This window comes from Oncorhynchus masou, chromosome 24 (assembly GCF_036934945.1).
Source record: "Oncorhynchus masou masou isolate Uvic2021 chromosome 24, UVic_Omas_1.1, whole genome shotgun sequence".
In the NCBI taxonomy this organism is placed as follows: domain Eukaryota; kingdom Metazoa; phylum Chordata; class Actinopteri; order Salmoniformes; family Salmonidae; genus Oncorhynchus; species Oncorhynchus masou.
The window spans coordinates 90301965-90321493 of record NC_088235.1 but is presented as its reverse complement, the minus strand read 5'-3'; the positions used below and the strand labels follow the sequence as shown (position 1 = coordinate 90321493).

Genomic DNA, 19529 nt, shown 5'->3' with positions numbered 1-19529 from the left:
AACAATCCCAGACATCCTTCCATTTGTAATCTTATCGTCTAGACCTGTTGCATTGACGTATGGCTTGAGTTCTGTACTTTCTGTCCCTGGGAGATCAAATAGTCAAAACATGAAACCTGTTGTTTAACAATTCTGGCCTGAAAAAGTTGGTGCCAGCTTATCAGCTCTTTTTGTTTCACAACACCTTGTACTAAAAACATTTCTTTGGATCTATTTAATTACATTTTCAAATAAAATCTTATTGGTCATGTACACATACTTTGCAGATGTTATCGCAAGTGGGACGAAATGCTTATGTTTCTAGCTCCAAAGATGCAGTAATACATCATTCAAAGCAATACATACAAAACCAAAAAAGAAAAAGAAACACATTAAGACATTTTGGATAGTGTTCCACGCAATGGAAACATTTTTTCATATTAAATTGCCATCTTACTTAAATCACTGGAGTTATTCAAACTCTATCGAATTGAGAAATAATAATTTGAAATCATGTCAGATTGACATCTGGATGCAGGAGGAGACTAGAGCGTTGATGACAATTGGCCTGTCATTGAACCTGAGCTGAGGACCTCAGGAGCACTGACCGAGCCCTCTTCCAGGTCTGGCGGCAACAAGAGATGAGAGGTTGAGCAGAAGGGACCACCACTTCAAGCTCCTGATCTGGAAACAGAGGAGGCTGGTAACCGTACAACAACTGGAATGGTGACAGGCCGGTTGAGGAACACTGGAGAGTGTTGTGTGCATACTCCTCCCAGGGAAGGTGCTGACTCCAAGTGGCGGGGTTGGCGGACACACAGCTCCATAAGGCTCCACAGCTCCAGATCCTGGTTCACCTGCTCTGTTTTACCATTGGACTGAGGGTGATAGCCTGAGGACAAACTGGCTGATGACCCCAGAAGAGTACAGAATGCCCTCCAGAATCTGGAGGCAAACTGGGGCCCCGGTCGGAGACGATGTCCAGAGGCAGTCCGTGAACGCGAAAAACATGCTGAATGACTAGCTGAGCAGTCTCACAGGCAGATAGAAGCTTAGGCAGCGGAATGAAATGTGCCGCCTTGGAAAAGCGGTCCATAATGACCAGGATGACAGTGTGGCCCTCTGAGGATGGAAGACCTGTGATGAAATACATAGAGAGATGAGACCATGGTTGAGAAGGTGTTGGCAGCAGATGAAGAAGCCCCAGATGCTGCTGACGTGGAGTCTTGTTCCGGGCACATGTCAGACAGGCAGCAACGGATGTCTGTGTGTCCACCTCCACGAGGGCCACCAAAACCTCCTAAAAACTCTAGCATTCTCTGCCCTTGTGGATGAGAGGTGAAACGTGACAAGTGAGCCCACTGAAGTACCTTGGACCATGCCCCAAGAGGAACGAAAAGTCTGTCAGAAAGACAGCCATCAGGAACTGCCTCCCTACCTTGCACCTCCCTCACTACAGTATATACCCCAGGGCACCGGCGTGAGAATGAGCAACCTGGGGATGATGGACCCAAGCGACCGATCCTCACTGGAGCTGGGAAACTGGCGAGACAGAGCATCCGGCTTTACGTTATTAGATCCCGGACGGTAAGATAACGTGAATCTGAACTGAGTGAAGAAAAGAGCCCAACGAGCCTGTCGGGGACTGAGGCGTTTAGCCTCCTGGATGTAGGCCAGGTTCTTGTGGTCTGTCCAAACCGTAAAAGGATGTTCCGAACCCTACAACCAGTGCCACCACTCCTCCAAAGCCAGTTTGACCGCAAGCAGCTCCTGATTGCCGACATCATAGTTCCTGTCTGTTGGAGTGAGAAGTCTGGACAAAAAGGTATAGGGATGAAGCTTTTGGTCATTAGCCGAGCACTGAGACAGAACCGCACCCACACCAACATCAGAGGCATCCACCTCTACCACGAAGGGAAGAGAAGGATCCACATGACCTAGAATCTGTGCAGAAGAAAACCTGACGTTTCAGGTCCTGGAATGCATTCCAGCTTACATGCCCAGCCGAGCCCTTGGTGAGCTATGTCAATGGCGCCACCACAGAACTAAAGTCTCTCACAAATCTCCGGTAGAAGTTAGCAAAACGCTAAAAACGCTGGACTTGCTTGACAGTGCTGGGCCGCGGCCAGTTGACCACAGCTTATACCTTTTGGGGGTCCATCTGTACACAGCCTTGAGACATGATGTACCTCAAGAAGGAGATCTGAGGAACGTGAAACTCACACTTTCCGGCCTTCATGAACAAGTGGTGAGAGAGCAGTCTTTGAAGGACCTGGCGAAGATGATGATGTCATCCAGGTATACAAACACGAACTGGTGAAGGAAGTCGCACAGCACATCATGAACCAGGGCCTGGAAAATGGCTACAGCATTAGTAAGTCCAAACGGAATGACATGTTACTCATGTCCATTTGGGGTGTTGAACGCTGTCTTCCACTTATCTCCCTGTCTGATGCGCACCAGATTGTATGCGTTCCGTAAATCCAATTTTGAGAAGTCCGTAGCCCCCTGAAGACTCTCAAAAGATGATGACATAAGAGGCAGAGGGTAGCGGTTCTTGATGGTAATGTTATCCCCCATCCATATTCCCAACAAAGAAAACCCCCACTCCGGCAGGTGACGTGGACGGCCTCCAGCACCTCCTTAATATACTGTAACTGTTCATGGCTGTAGTCTCTGGAACTCCTCTCTGAGAAGTTGTTCCAGGCAGGAGGGTGATGGCACAATCGTAGCACCTGTGAGGAGGCAGTTCGCTGGCCCTTCGTTTGCTGAAGACCTGACCCAGATCCCAGTAATCCTGAGGTGCGCGGGAAAGATTAGGCTTGCCATCCCCGGACGGGGGAACAGGAGCATTGGAAGCCTCCAGACGAGCAGGACTGGAAAGATGAGAAAAGAGTTGCTGGCATGTGAGCTGGCATGAAGGATTCCATCCCAGAACCCTTCCCGAGGGCCAGTCAATTTGAGGATTTGAGGAAAGCCACGGATGTCCAAGAACCAGGGGAAGCTCATGAAAGTCCACTAGATGTAACTGGATAAACTCCACATGATAATCCAGATCTCGTAGCTGAATAGGCATGGTGAGTTGTTTCACCTTCCCAGACCCTAGGGGTTGACCATCCAGCACAGTGACCGACAACTAAATGTCCAACTTAGTGAGAGGCAGCCCATCTCACTAGGCTAATGTGGGATCCAGAAAACAGCCGGTAGCCCCAGTCTATGAAAGCAGGAATGTCCAACTGCCCATTGTCCCACCGCAGGTTGGCCGGAAGCAAGGTGCGTACCGTGTTGGCAGCTGGAGACTGTATCTGACTCGCCAGTATTCTTCCGTCTACTGACGAGTCATCCCGTTTCCCGTCAGCTCAGGACAGGAGGCACGGAAGTGTCCAGACTGTCCACAGCAAAGAAAACGGTGCTCGTTAATCCTGCACCTTCTCTCCAGAGTGGAGAACTCTGACGGGGTACAGAACAAGCAGACGCAACATAAGACAGAGGAACAACCGAAGAATTGACTCCCTCAACGGGACCCGAAACACTGGAAACCACTCGGAACCCCGCCGTCCTCTCACGACGATGTTCCCGAAGCCAGTTGTCAATCCGAATGGCCAGAACGATGAGCTCATCCAGAGTGTCAGTGTTGTCCCGGGAAGCCAGGTCATCCTTGAGAACCTTGCTGAATCCGCTCAGAAAGGCTGAGTGAAATGCCTCTGTATTCAACCGCTCTCAGCGGCGAGCATCCGAAAGTCAATAGCGTAATTCGCTACGCTCCGGCTGCCCTGCCGAAGCACGAGTCTTTGAGCAGCATTCCAGCCACTGATTGGGTGATAAAAAACCCTCATCTCCTGGGTGAAGCTTTGCCAATCGAAACAAATGTCTGATTGCTGCTCCCAAATGGCCGTGGCCCAGGCCAGAGTCTGTCCTGATAGAAAGGAGATAACGTATGCCACTCTAGAACGCTGTGGGAAACGTTGATGCCTGCAGCTTGAAGACCAGAGAGCATTGGGGCAGGAACCCACGACACCTCCCAGGATGCCCCTCATAGCACTCTGGTGCCGGGAGATGAGGCTCCCAGAGGGAGGAAGATGCTAAGCTGGTAGGTATTGGAGGGTTAGGAACAGCCACAGGTGCAGCACCAGTTTCTCCCATCTGTCCTGTCTGCAGAGCGGACACAAGAGTTATTAAATCATCTGACAATGTCTGCAGCCATGCCTCATGGTGGCCAATCATAGTTCTATGGTGGGTGAGAGCCGACCGTAAATGGTGGAGTTCGGCATGTTCCTCAGACGATTGAAAAATGTCTGCTGGGTCCATTGTTGGCTTAGGTCTACTGTTACAGTAATGCTTGTATGAACTCGAACCCAGTCGCAGAGAAACACAGCAAGCAGAGGTAAGGGTAAATCCAGATCTTAACTTAAAGTATTGACAGAAACAAGGCAATAGCACAAGAGTGCACTAAACAAAACATAAGACATAAGCAAGGATCCAGGCCAACAGAGGAACCGAAATAGCCAGGCAATCAGGTGAACAGAGAGGGCAATCAAACACAGGTGAAACCAATAAGAAACCATTAGGGTAAACTGGAAACAAGGTAAGGGTGCCATCCAGCAGTAACCTAAGGAAACACACTCAAAATAAAACATAGACTGTGACAAAAACGCATCCTATTCAATTATTTATATATGTATGTTAAAAAAAATTCACTGTGCCTCTTACAGTCTGTTTGAGTTCACAACGCCAGGGGCACATCTTATCTCTCACCCAAACACCAGATGTACTGGGGCGGGAGAGGAATGGCAACCTCGATCCCTCTGTTAGATTAGGAGCGTAATCAAACAATGGAATGCTGTTAACGCTTGATCTTACTAAGATATTGCATTATTAAAGTGTTTGCTGAAAGCTACTAATAACATATTACTATGAACCATACAGTCAACACTCATTTCACTTGACTTCAACTGATAGACCATGAGTACCATGATGCATGAGATGTTTAATAAAGTATAATTGATGTGATGTTGATTTTTGCCCCTCTGCAGAACATTGCTTCAGGCTTTTCTTCCTATCCAGTACAATTATTCAATAGAGTAGGTTAGTTCCATGAAGTCTATTTACCTTCCTTATATCATTCTTCATTTCCTGGAAGGATTTTTGGGTTCATGGAAGCTGCTTTCATTCTCCCGCTGTTTGAAATGTCCTGATAGAAAGGAGGAAAAGAGAGTCACTTTCCTCCAAAGAAAAAGTGTGTAACGTTAAGATTTTTTTTTAAAGTATGCTTCTTCCCAATTGGAATTTAGCCTCTGTGTAACCTCTCTAGGGTCAGAGGTCACCATAAAGCAGAACCTGCTTGGTATTCGGGCCCTTAGCTGTAATCCAGTCAGGGTTACTCTCAAGCAATTAAGATGTTCAAATGTATAGCCTACTTTGACCAGAGTGGTCTCAGCTCTGATTTAATGTTTTTACCAGGGGCCCGGAACACTTGGAGGACGAAAGTGCTTGTCTCCCCATATGGATATGTCTGTCTATTGTTTGTCTAATAAACCTTTATAGAATTTGTTCGCCTTAACCTTGTATACAGAATTTCCACACCTTGGGCAAATTCATGATTCCTGACCAGTGTAGCCTACTTTTTTTAACACAGGTGTGCAAGTTTTTGGCTCACCAATAGGGGGATAGACTGAACTACAGATACATAATCTCATTTCATCAATCTAAATAAACGCCAGTACAATCAGCATATCAATATGATTTATGAGACAGGTATCACATTCAAAAGCACAGTTTTTGATGACTGGCGTGGCTTACTCCACACTTTTTCTGCGTCCCAGTAATGAGGTAATGCAATGCTATTGATGTCATGCTACTTGTTTGGACAATACAACTGAGGGATCATTTACTATATAAAAGGATGTGATTTACTACATTTAGGTCAGTGCATCCCCAATCACAGAGACAAACAGACCCCGACCTGGACTCTCAAAGAAAAAACAGAAGAATCAATGATTAACGGTGGAGGGGAATTAAATATGGATAAATAGGTTACATTATATATTGAGGGACAAGTTTTTCAATGGCATTACAAGATCTGTGCGGTTTCAAGGACTCTTTTCTCAACTCTAGATGGAATTTTCCAGCTTCACATCACATGGCCCAGGAAGACACCTCCATGCTTTTTGGGAAGAGAACCAGAGATATATCAAGCAGGGGATTGTCGTGGAGTAACAGTGAGAGCCCACTGCATCTTTATATACCAGCTGCGGAATACCTCAGTGAAAGCCCGATACAGTTTGGCCAAATCAACCCCAACACTGCACCATACCATATCAACCCCCTTCACCAGGATTCAACCCTACCTTTCCTCTCTTTTCCTCCTGGCTTTCCTCCCTCCTCCTCTCCCTCTGTCCCTCTGCCTTTCCCCATGTCTCATGGCACCACCACCCTGGCCTTCATGTTCCAGGGGGGAGTGATAGCTGCAGCAGACACACGGTCCAGCTGCAATGGGCTGGTTGCCTGCCCAGCCTCACAGAAGATCCTGCCTGTCCACTCCCACTTGGTGGGCACCACCTCGGGCACATCTGCCGACTGTGCCCTATGGAAGAGGATACTGGCTCGGGAGCTCCGGCTTTACCAGCTCCGCCATGGCAGAAGGCTGTCCACAGCTGGCGCTGCCAAGCTACTAGCCCACATGCTGCACCCGTTTAAGGGCACTGAGCTGTGTGTGGCAGCCACTCTGTGTGGTTGGGACGGAGGTGAGTTGGAGACATGTCCTCTTGAGCATGGCAGCAAAGGGGCGGATCAGCAAGAGAACAAATCAAAGATGGGGAATGAAACAGATGATCTGGCAAAGACATCAGAAAGTGACTCAATCTCTGAAGCAGAGGCACGGGGAAGGAATCCGTGCCTCTCACCAGCCATGAGTCAGCAGCACTGTTCTGCTGGAGGTAAACAGCTAGTGCTCTCTGGCCCCAGCTTGTACTACGTCTGCAGTGACGGGACTCGCCTGCAGGGAGCGCTGTTCTCTGTGGGCTCTGGCTCACCCTATGCCTACTCTGTGCTGGACGGAGGGGTACGGTGGGGGCTGACGGTGGAGGAGGCCATCTCACTGGCCAGAGAGGCTGTGTACAGGGCCACACACAGGGATGCATACTCTGGGAACTGTGTGGATGTGTACCATATCACCTCACATGGGTGGACTCGCAGGGACAGAGAGGAATTGAGAGAGGAGTATTACAGAGAGAAGGAGAGAGAACGAGTGAAGGTGAAGGAAAGGAGGGAGAAACAGGAAGGAGTGGAAGATGGGCAGAGCAGTGGTAGAAAGAAGTGAAACTAAAGAAGGCAAAAGAGAGTTGGAAATAAAGGCTTAGAAGAAGAAAGAAAACAAGAAACTTGTAAGTGACCAATAACTGTACCCTACAGGGTTTTACTGAGATTGTTTGGAGACTGATGAATATTGATCATTTTTGTAAACATCGGAGGTCATGTGTTAATTTATGTTCAAAACCAGATTATGGACTACATCATTCACATTTATTCTTGATAGAAATGTAGTGCTTGATTTAGAATTTAGTCTTAAACCACAATGACGTTGAATTAAAAACATATTTATTTCGGAGAATTGCCAAGACGCCTCTGGAGGCATTAATGCAAGATGTCTCTGGACTGCAGAAGGAAGGTGGGCCACAACCTGGTCCTCAACCTGCATCTACCTTGTTTCCTGTGAATGGGACCCTGTCCACATGCTGGAGGCTCTGTGCCCCTCGGGAGATAAAAGGGGCACGATCTGACAGTAGAAAGAAGTACTGTCACTGTTGGGTGCGCCTGCGTCTTATCAAAGGATATGTATGCATGGTTCCTTGGGGTAGTATGGTTGAGCCGTCCGAGACTTAACTGTCAGCAGCAGACAGGTCATCTCTGAAACTATCCATAAAAAGGACAAGGAGGACATAGACACCCTCAAATTCGCCAGTCCAAGAAGGTTGCGTGTCGATCCATAACCAGCAGATCTCTTGTCCATAGCTGGGATTGTCCTTATATTTGTCTTTGACAAAGTCTGGGTTTGCTTTGATAGTTCTCTGTATTTTACTGTAGCTGTGGGTGGACTCCACCTTGTCTGTATAGCCATAAGAAACATGTACTACCACCTTTCCTCTTAATTTTACATTTTCAAAATTAAGCTCTTGGAAAGTTTCTTGTCTTTATAAAATAAAATAAAAATTTAGAAGCATAATTCAAATCTAAATCAAAATCAAATCAAATTGTTTTTTTGTCACATGCGCCGAATACAACAGGTTCAGTGAAATGCTTACTTACAAGACCTTAACCAACAATGCAGTTTTAAGAAAAATACCCCAAAAATTGCCATGGAAACAGAACACAATACAGCTTTTATGACATTGTAAGAACTGTGATGTCATTCATTGTTTAGGTATGTTGACAGGAGGGGAGAATGGGGAGGTGGGATAGGTTAATAATAATAATAATGATATGAATTTATTACATTTCTATAGCGCTTTCATAGAATCTCAAAGTGCTTCAAGAGCAAGAAAACAAACAAGCAATATATCATGACAGGTCAACCAAGGCCGAAGATGAGGTGAGGTGGTAAAATCCATAGTATTTGTTTAAGGTAAATCAATCATACTGTGTGTTCAGAGATCTTCAGTACAGTAAAACCACATGTAATTTCTCTCAACAAAGAAGAAATATGTATCATGAAGCCTAATACTGCATTTTCATTATTGCGAACCATCATATTTTCATAAATATTTTTCTTTATTATGTGTAAACAAACTTCTACCAAATAATAACCCATAATGAACTTCTATAATATTGAAATACCCTTTTCCTCTCTGCCTATAGACGGGTTGGTTGTTTAGTAACAAAATCAGCTTGTACGCAACTATGGGGCAAAACAGAGGGGGTTGGCTTAGATTGTTGACAACATATAAACTATATTTCGTCTCCAATGTTTATTGAACATTTTTAAATAAATGTGCACGATGAGCACTTGTTGTCTCTCAAATACATTGTTACAGTTATTGGTTAGCTAGCGAGCTATTTTTTTGCCATATTAACATAGACTTGACATCAGTCAAACATCTCAAAACAAGACATGGTATCAAGAACGAGCCACCTACGATTACACACGTGGCAGCTTCTTGACATTGTTGCTAGCTATCTGGCCATCCAGAATCACAACAACACACAGACTTCTAACCCATTGAAGCATGTGCATCGTTTTCATAACCCATCTATAGCTGACAATGACCTATAGGCAATCATCCAAATATCTTAGTGGGGCCAACTACAGTTACTGAGATGAAGGACTCTAATATCCGAAATCCCATTTTAGCTGGGCAGCCCATTGAGGACTTTCACCATTTTGAAGTACTCAGCTGGGTGCGATTTCCTATGCGTTTAAGGAAGGGTCACATAATTCCACGCAGGTCATCAGGAGGGATCGGCCAATGCATTATACTTGTGAGCAAACATTCCATAACTACAGGTGGCAGTAAATCGCCAACCTTAGCTTTATACCGGTTTAAACAACACACTCCAAGTGCCAGTATGTACCTTTTAGTTTGTTTACCAACCTATAGAAGTAGATGGCCTCAATGGCTGTGCCCATGCTTTCACAGACGCCATAATGGGACAGATACAACACAGATAGGATCATGCCAAGCCATACAGAGGGTACTCTAGCAAACAAACAGCAGAGACCTGAGGACACCATCCAACCCGGAACTGAGTGAGTAGTGTTTGGTCTGATGCTATTTTGAAAGCCAAGAAGAAAAATAAACAATTAAAATAATGTACATTACAATGATATATTTTACGTTATGGGGACTGAATGCTGAGTTAAGGCTCCCAGGCTTGCAAGGACTTTGGGCCCAACAAGTGTCAGGAGTCTTTGAAGCATCCTCTGAAGCCCCTCCTGCTGTTCAAAGACCATTCATTCATTTTCTACAAGAAATCTGCCTCCAGAAATAAAAGCTTCTTCCAAGTGGGTGTGACACCTACCCCCGTTGTCTACTGCACTGCTGCTTGGATTTCACCTGGTGATCTGTTCACCGTCTGCCCTGGCCTGTCTCCCCCTGTCTGGTACAGGTACCTCCACCACACTCACCACTCTCTCCTGAGCTTTCGCTCGCCTCCAGCACACACACACTGTTGGGGTGAGTGACTCTGAATTTCCTCATGATTCCTGCATACTTTGTTGACTACAAACTTTCTTTACCCAACCATGGGACAGATTATGTATGTTCCCACACTCGGGACTCTGACTCTCTATTGGTTACTCAGACTTTTGGCCTCCCATCCTATTCTAACCACCTCTCGCTTTGTATTCAAGTTACCTGATGAAATTGCTGTACAATATGATCTTGTTGCCATCTGATGCACATTCAGATGTCAAAAATGAGCACTGCAGAGCTCTCCCTGTCCTCTGCTGTGCCTTGATTGTATTACTGTTGATGATATCTGGAAATGTGCATGTACACCCTGGCCCATCTACTGTTGCTAGCCTCAATTCTGACTTGTGCTCTGATATCTGCTTCACTGATTTCTGCTCTCATAAAAGCCTTGGTTTTCTGCACATTAACACTAGAAGCGTATTACCTCAAATGGATCAATTGAAAGTATGGGTTCACAGCTCCAATCCAGATGTGTTGGTCATTACTGGGACGTGGTTAAGGAAGAGTGTTTTGAATACTGATGCTAACCTTTCTGGTTCTAACCTTTTTTGGTAAGACAGATCTTCCAAAGGTGGGGGGAGTGGCAATCTTTACCAAGGATCAACTTCAGTGCTCAGTTGTCTCCACCAAGTATCTCCCCAAACAATTTGATTTGTTGGTTTTAAGCATTAAACTTTCAAATAGCTCTTTGTTGACTGTTGCTGGGTGCTATCGTCCTCCATCAGCACCGGCCTGTACCCTACCTGCCCCAAGCTCTCTCCTGGCTCCTTACACTAAATCCGAATTTATCCTGCTAGGTGACCTGACCATGGGACATGCTTAAACCACCTGACCAAGTCCTAAAGCAATGGGACTCCCTAAATCTTTCTCAGATTATTAACAATCCAACAAGGTATGACTCCAAACACCCAGAAAAGGCTACTCTCCTTGATGTTATCCTCACAAATAATCCTGATAGGTATCAGTCTGGTGTTTTCTGTAATGACCTTAGTGATCACTGTTTTACAGCCTGTGCTCATAACGGCTGCTGTCCTGATTTGTCATAGAAGCTTGCTAAAAAACTTGTGATGAGCAAGCCTTCCTTCATGAACTGGCCTCTGTAAAATGGTATAGAATCAGCTTGATCGCCTCTTTCGAAGACACTTGGACCTTCTATTGTTAAAAAACACGCCCCATAAAGAAAATGAGAATAAAAAACAGGTCCAGCCCCTGGTTCAACCGTGATCTTGCAGAGTTACTCCACGTCAAGAATTGCACTTGGTGAAAGGCTCGGCACATACATACTCAGGCTGACTGGTTATTGTTCAGGCAAGTGAGAAATAAGTGCACTCAGGCTATCCGGAAGGCCAAAGTTAGTTACTTTAAGAAGCAGTTCTCTCTCTGTGTGTCTAACCCCAAGAAGTTCTGGAAAACAGCAAAGACCTGGAGAATAAACCCTCCCCCTCACAGCTGCCCATGTCCCTTAATGTTGATGATGTGGTTGTTACTGACAAGAAGCACAAGGCTGAGCGCTTTAATCACAACTTCATTAAGTCAGGATTCCTATTTGACTCAGCCATGCCTCCTTGCCCGTCTAACATTTCCTCATCTCCCACCCTTTCCAGTGCGACTATTCCTGATGCTTCTCCCTCTTTTTCCCCTGCCCACCTACAAAGTTTCGCCCTGCTGGCAGGCACTGAGTCTGAGGTGCTAAAGGAGCTCCTTAAACTTGACCCCAAAAAACATCTGGGTCAGATGGTTTAGACCCTTACTTCTATAAGGTTGCTGCCCCTATCATCGCCAAGCCTATCTACAAACTTGTTAATTTGTCTCTCCTTTCTGGGGAGGTTCCCATTGCTTGGAAGGCAGCCACAGTTAAGCTGATCCTAACTGTTATAGGCCTATTTCTATGTTGTCCTGCTTATCAAAAGTGTTGGAAAAACTTGACAATAATCAACTGACTGGCTTTCTTGATGTCTATAGTATTCTCTCGGGTATGCAATCTTGTTTTCGCTCAGGTTATGGATGTGTCACTGCAACCTTAAAGGTCCTCAATGATGTCACCATTGCCCTTGATTCTAAGCAATATTGTCCTGCTATTTTTATTGACTTGGCCAAAGCTTTTGATTGCAATGTTGTTATCTTAGGCATCTATATGGTGTTGTGATGTTTCTCTTGTTGTGATGTGTGCTTTGTCCTATATTTATATTGTATTTATTTTTTATTTTGTATCCCGCAGGAGGCCTTTTGGTAGGCCGTCATTGTAAATAAGACTTTGTTCTTAACTGACTTAACTGAATTCCCAGTTGTTTTGAACGCACGGAATTCAGAGATTTCCGAGTTCCCAGTGATTTTGAACGAGGCATTATTTATAAATAATCATTGGATACAATACTGCGTCCTTTAGCTATCTTGAGAAAACCCCGAACGATGTTCAAAACAGTGACGTATTTCCTTTTACCGGCAAAATTGCTTCGATAACAACAGAAGCCCTTCCCTATCGTCATCATCATCCATAGTTCAAAGATGGCGCTTGCTAGTGTGTTGCAGAGTGAGTCAGTAGATTTTTCCAACTATGGTCGCCAGCGTCATGGCTTCGCCAGGGGTTTGTATGAAGCAGAGTTGGGTTTGGAGACTGTTGGAGGAGATCGACTCTCTTTCGCTCTGAGCACCTCGTGCTCCAACGGCGATGGACCAGATAGAAAGATTGAATTCCTTCATGGCACAACCACATTAGCCTTCAAAGTAAGTATGCTAAGCTAATTTTCTTGGTAGCTAGCTAATATGCTTGCGAACGGTGGCTAACTACATAGCTAACTTTAGTTAGTTAAAGAATAGTTCGCCAACATTTTGCACGCTAGCTAACTAGCTAGCTTGTATCAATGAATTAACTAACGCTAACACTATGAAACGCCATTGTCGCAGTTTAAGAGAAGTTCATCACGCGTCCACGTACATTTTGTTTTCTAGACCTAGCTAACGTTAGTTAGATCTTTAGTTGGGCCATGTATTACTGAATATGAAGTAGCTAACTACAGCGTTCCAATGCAAAGACATTAACTTACTGAACCAACGTGAGGTGCATCCCATAAGAAATTCTCACCTGTGACACCTAGCACTTCCAGGTCACCTGTGTACCTACATCAAGTGACCTATAACCCCATGTGAAAGGGCCCCCAGTAACATCCGTAGACAGACAACAAACAGCATATTGAATGAGAATATAATCAGACTAAAATGGCTCCTCCATGGTAATTTTAGTTCTCGATAGGCTACTTGTTTAAACAACTACATCTGAAATAATCAAGGCTAACCATTGTCTTCTGCCTCATATCCATTCTCCCTAGTTCCAGCATGGTGTCATTGTGGCTGTGGACTCCAGAGCCACAGCCGGCTCCTACATCGCCTCCCAGACAGTGAAGAAGGTAATAGAGATCAACCCATACCTGCTGGGCACCATGGCTGGAGGTGCAGCTGACTGCAGTTTCTGGGAGCGCTTGCTGGCCCGCCAGTGCCGCGTCTACGAGCTCCGCAACAAGGAACGCATCTCAGTGGCAGCCGCCTCAAAACTACTGGCCAACATGGTGTACCAGTACAAAGGCATGGGCCTTAGCATGGGAACCATGGTGTGTGGCTGGGACAAGACTGGGCCAGGTATGGATATGATATGAACTGTGTGTCAGGCTTCACTGTTCTAGCTTAATAGCAGTATAGCCTCCCTCACTGTCGATGTCCTCTTACTGGGCTCAAACAAGTGATCCTCTGCTTCGCAAACACACAGGACTGACAACATGCTAGCCAGTTGCGCCACCAAAAAGTAAGTCATTTGGCAACATGAGTGGAGACATTCGAAGCTGTGGAGTGAGATTACAGTATGATCTTATCTCTGTTACACGTGCACCAACTGACATAGTCTAAGCTGGATAGGGACAATATAGGCTAACCCATTCTATCACACAAGATCAGCCCTGATAAATCTAGGGCAAGGTTCATCAGGATGGAAGATCCATTTTATAGCGAGATTGAAATGTAAAGGGATTTTCCGATTGAGCCGACGTGCAATTTTTGTCGCAAACATCTTTAAATTTCAATCACAATATCATACGGATATTCCATGGTCTGGATGGAATCTAGACCCTAACCTCTATCAGATGCAAGATTGGACAACTAGGGATCTGAATTTGAATTACACACATGAGCCACAAACTCAGCAAAAAAAGAAATGTCCTCACTGTCAACTGTTTATTTTCAGCAAATTTAACATATTTGTATGGATATAAGATTCAACAACTGAGACACAAACTGAACAAGTTCCACAGACATGTGACTAACAGAAATTGAATAATGTGTCCCTGAACAAAGAGGGGGTCAAAATAAAAAATAACAGTCAGTATCTGGTGTGGCCACCAGCTGCATTAAGTACTGCAATGCATCTCCTCATGGACTGCACCAGATTTGCCAGTTCTTGCTGTGAGATGTTACACCACTCGTCCACCAAGACACCTGAAAGTTCCCAGACATTTCTGGTGGGAATGGCCCTAGCCCTCACCCTTCTGATCCAACAAGTCCCAGGCGTCCTCAATGGGATTAAGATCTTCGCTGGCCATGGCAGAACACTGACATTCCTGTTTTGCAGTAAATCACGCACAGAATGAGCAGTATGGCTGGTGGCATTGTCATGCTGGAGGTTCATGTCAGGATGAGCCTGCAGGAAGGGTACCACATGAGGGAGGAGGATGTCTCCCCTGTAACTCACAGTGTTGAGATTGCCTGCAATGACAACAAGCTCCGTCCGATGACGCTGTGACACACCACCCCAGACCATGATGAACCCTCCACCTCCAAATCAATCCTGCTCCAGAGTACAGGCCTCGGTGTAACGCTCATTCCTTCGCCGATAAACGCGAATCCAACCATCACCCCTGGTGAGACAACCGCGACTCGTCAGTGAAGAGCACTTTTTGCCAGTCCTGTCTGGTCCAGCGACGGTGGTTTTGTGCCAATAGGCGACGTTGTTGCCGGTGATGTAAGGCAGGTCCTCACCAGACAACAGGCCTGTCTTGTTTTGCACGCTTTGTACAAAATAATAAAATGTACTACAGGATATTTCTTAACGCAGCTCTTTATTAGCTAGTTATAACTTGCATGTCAACGTATCTCCATCCATGATCAACTGCCCATGACCTAACCATCTGGGTGGGGTTAACCAATCATAGCACAGTATGATACGGCGGTAAAATGCATCCAATTATAGTTCAGTATGTTTACACATATGAATATTACATCCCCCTTAAAAAAAATGTGTACATATTCTAAGTGTTTCTTTTGAAAACATGCTCTGCAGTTTGAACTCAAGGTAAGTAACCATTTATATTGCATACTACACCAACTGAATCAACAGACTCTGAACAATGATCCAACATACTGTTACTTTTCGAACAAGCGACTCTCAGCAACTCAGCTTTCGCTGTAGAAATTACATCTTAACATTTCAAAACAATACAATACCAAAGCATTTCAAGTGAACTTTCAATAACAAGTTTACAGTCTGGAACTCTTTTAGGGCAGCGATCCGCCTACACCCTTTGACATTTCACAGGTCTAGGACAGCTCTGGGCTTGACCTCCCTTCCTGACCTTGTGCGATATGATGCTGAGCATGCTTCTGTGTCAGTCAACAGCTCTTGTGGTGTTGCAGGTAAGTATGGTGTATGTTGTGCTGTGTGTTTAGTCCATCACGTTCTCTTTCAGAGGAACAGTTCATCTCCTCAGTGTGGTGTTCTTTTGTGTTCAGTAGGTGACGACGATTGCGGCGGTACACCGCTCCTTCTGCGGTGCACATGTGATATGAATGTTCAGTATCAGCTGGCTGGATGACGACTGCTGTATTCCATAAGCCATCCATCAGTTGTGGCAGTGGTCAAGCTGACCTGTTGTAGTATCGCTTTTGTTGTCTGTGCACGTTTTTCATGCATTTCCTTGTAGCTGACGACCTCAGGTTGGTGCTGGGAAGGATTGCGCGAAGTCTATGGCTCATCAACAGCTGGGCCGGTGATTTAAAGTTGTCAACTGGAGTGTTGCGGTATTCAAGGAGACTGATGTAGGGGCCTCGTCCATGAGTGATTTAGCAATCTGCGCAGATTTTTCAGCAAGGCCATTACTTTGAGGGTAATGTGGGCTTCTGGTGACATGTGTAAACTCCCATGCTTTTGTGAAGGATTCAAACTCATTTGATTTGTAACAGGGCCCATTGTCAGATATTAAAGTCTCTACAATACCATGCCTGGCAAAGGCTGCTTTCAACTTGTGTATCACAGCTGCATATGTGGTGCTGTGAAGCTTGTCGAGTTCGAAGTATCTGCTGTAGTAGTCCACTGTTACAATGCAGTCCTCGTTGTTCCAGGTGAACAGATCGGTTGCCACGACCTGGGATACAGTGAGGTAACATTGGCTCTTTGGTGTTTGAGGAGTGTCGTTCAAGACGTATGGCGCATTCACCAACAATGTCCTCTTTGTTTGCACATTCCGGGCCAAAACAAAATGTCCCGTGCTCTCTGCACTTTTCCACGCCCATGTGTCCAGCATGGATCTTCTTCAAAATCTCTTCTGAGACTGGTAGGAATAATGATTTTCTCCTTTGAAAATTATTCCGTTGATCTGTGATAGTTCATCACGATGGTTCCAGAATTCTGAGATGCTCTGAGGGCATTTTCTTTTCTCCTCAGGCAGATGCAACTCAGTCACAAACTGTTCAAAAGACTCGCTCACTCCCTGTACTTTCTCATGGAATTTGTACCTAGCGAAAATCATATTGGTCTTCGGCACAACATATGCTTCAAATCGATCGTAGTATGTTTTCAGTACCTTTGATTCAGCCACGGTAAGTGTCCATGTGTTGTAATAATATTTCTCCCTTTTTCACTGATCCAGAGTAGCAGGTAGCTGCACTTTTCCTCTTCTCCTCTGTCCTTCAGAGGACCCGTGAACATTAGCTCCACATGCTGTTTGTACTTACGCCATGCATCGGGTAAATTTGTAGACTCCCAGTCCATTCGAGGTGAAGAAACTCAATCTTTTAAGACCTTTTACTCTGACACTGTCTTGTTTTGCACGCATGTGTAAACATACTGAATTATAATTGGATGCATTTTACCGCCGTATCATACTGTGCTATGATTGGTTAAGACCAACCAGATGGTTAGGTCATGGGCAGTTGATCATGGTTGGAGATACGTGGACATGCAGGTTATAGCTAGCTAATAAAGAGCTACTTTAGGAAATATCCTGCAGTACTGCATTTTATTATAATTCAGTATGTTTACACATGAATATTACAAGGCCTACAAGCCCTCAGTCCAGCCTCAGCCTATTGAGGACAGTCTGAGCACTTATGGCGGGATTGTGCATTCCTGGTTTAACTCGGGCAGTCATTGCCATCCTGTACCTGTCCCGCAGATGTGATGTTCGGATGTACCAATCCTGTGCAGGTGTTACACGTGATCTGTCAGTCAGTAGAAAGGCCTCTTTAGTGTCCTAACTGACCTTAATTGCCTACCGTCTGTAAACTGTTAGTGTCTTAAGGACCGTTCCACAGGTGCATGTTCATTAATGGTTTATTGAACAAGTCTGGGAAACAGTGTTTAGACCCTTTACAATGAGGATCTGTGAAGCTATTTTTTTACATAATCTTTGAAAGACAGGGTCCTGAAAAAGGGACGTTTCTTTTTTTGCTGAGTTTACATATTGCAGTAGCGTAAATGTCATATCTCCCATGATTTTATAAATGTATGGCACATCCTTCCCCTTGGGGAGGGAAAGCTCCTATTAAAGTGCACTAAAGACAACAATCCAAAAAGGGAAACACACCGTCCTATCACCTCAGACCACAGTACAGCCGCCGTCATTTATTTTTTCCCAACGATTCTACATGTTCAATCTCTTCCATTCGGCGACACCAACAGGTGATTTACTGCACATGGCTAACGTTCACAAATATTAACTTTTCACTTTCGCCCCCTTCCAGGTCTCTACTACGTGGACTCTGAGGGGAACCGTGTGTGTGGGGACCTGTTTGCAGTGGGCTCTGGCTCCATGTACGCGTATGGCATCGTGGACAGCGGTCTGAAGCAGAAGGACCTGACAGTGGAGGAGGCCTGTGATCTGGGTCGCAGGGCCATCTATCAGGCCACATACCGTGATGCCTACAGTGGAGGACAGGTCAACCTCTACCACGTCCACAGTGAGGGCTGGACCAGAGTGTCCCAGTCAGATGTCCTAATGCTGCACCAACAGTACCAGGCAGAGAAGGCATAGAGAGGAGTTGGTTCATGTATGGTGAGAGAAGGGCAGGGGTTAATAGAATGTATGGGAGGGTAGATGTTATGTGACAGCCTTGGGGACCATTCAATCAAAAAAATAATGGTGTTTACACACATCCAAACTTGGCACAGGATCTGGATGACTGAAAATGACCTTTAAAGATATTTGTAACCTGGTTGTCACTACATTTTCCATGCTCTGCCAGCGATAAAGGGGTGTTGCTACGTAATGGTGTTGCTGACTTTTGTTTTTATTTTGACTGCTCTGTAACATTTTTAATAAATGTTGTCATTCATTCTCATCTAACGTGTGCTTTTTAAAATAAAATAAATGTTATTGGTAACAGTGAATTGAACAGACCAGTAATTTACGATTCCATTATTGTCATGAAGAATTAGGGCAAAGGAAATATGAGCGGTTTTCAGCTAACAGCAATAGCGCTACTCTCACTTTCAAGGCTTAAGGAATTAACCAGGTTCAATATGCAGCCCAGACATTAACATTTTATTTTTCACGTGCGCTGACCTTACAGTGAAATGTTTACTTACAAGCCCTTAACCAACAATGCAGTTAAGAAAATACCTAAAGGGGGAAAAAAAACTAACATTAAAGAGCACCAGTAAATAGCTATATACAGGTGGTATAGAAGTAATATGTAGAGTTAAAGTAACTATGCATACATAAGAGGAGCAGTAGTGATGGTGGGGTGGGCAATGCAAATAGTCTCGTTAGTGATTTGATTAGATGTTCAGGAGTCTTATGGCATGGGGGTAGAAACTGTTTAGAAGCCTCTTGGACATAGCAATTCGACACATACAACAACAGTTACACATGGAATAAACAAAACATACAGTAGAACAAAAGAAAAGGTCTATATACAGTGAGTGCAAATGAGGTAAGTTAAGGCAATAAATAGGCCATGGTGGCGAAGTAATTACAATATAGCAATTAAACACTGGAATTGTAGATGTGCAGAAGATGAATGTGCAAGTAGAGATAATGGGGTGCAAAGGAGCAAGTTAAATACAGTATGGGGATGGGGTAGGTAGATAGATGGGCTATGTAC

At 44.9% G+C, this 19529-nt stretch overlaps 2 protein-coding genes across 2 annotated transcripts; both read left to right on the top strand.

Annotated features, from left to right (window-relative positions):
• Positions 1-6373: 6373 nt before the first annotated feature.
• Positions 6374-7297, top strand: LOC135511472 (proteasome subunit beta type-11-like; the record flags this gene model as incomplete). Its single annotated transcript, XM_064932970.1, has 1 exon — positions 6374-7297. A coding segment is annotated over one exon (924 nt), but the record flags the coding sequence as incomplete, so codon positions are not given.
• A 5341-nt stretch (positions 7298-12638) lies between these two features.
• On the top strand, positions 12639-18818 carry LOC135512982 (proteasome subunit beta type-5-like). The gene is made up of 3 exons (XM_064935554.1): positions 12639-12890; positions 13493-13799; positions 18168-18818. The coding sequence occupies exons 1-3, from the start codon at positions 12672-12674 to the stop codon at positions 18455-18457; spliced, it is 816 nt and encodes a 271-aa protein (XP_064791626.1). The 5' UTR covers positions 12639-12671; the 3' UTR covers positions 18458-18818.
• Positions 18819-19529: the final 711 nt, after the last annotated feature.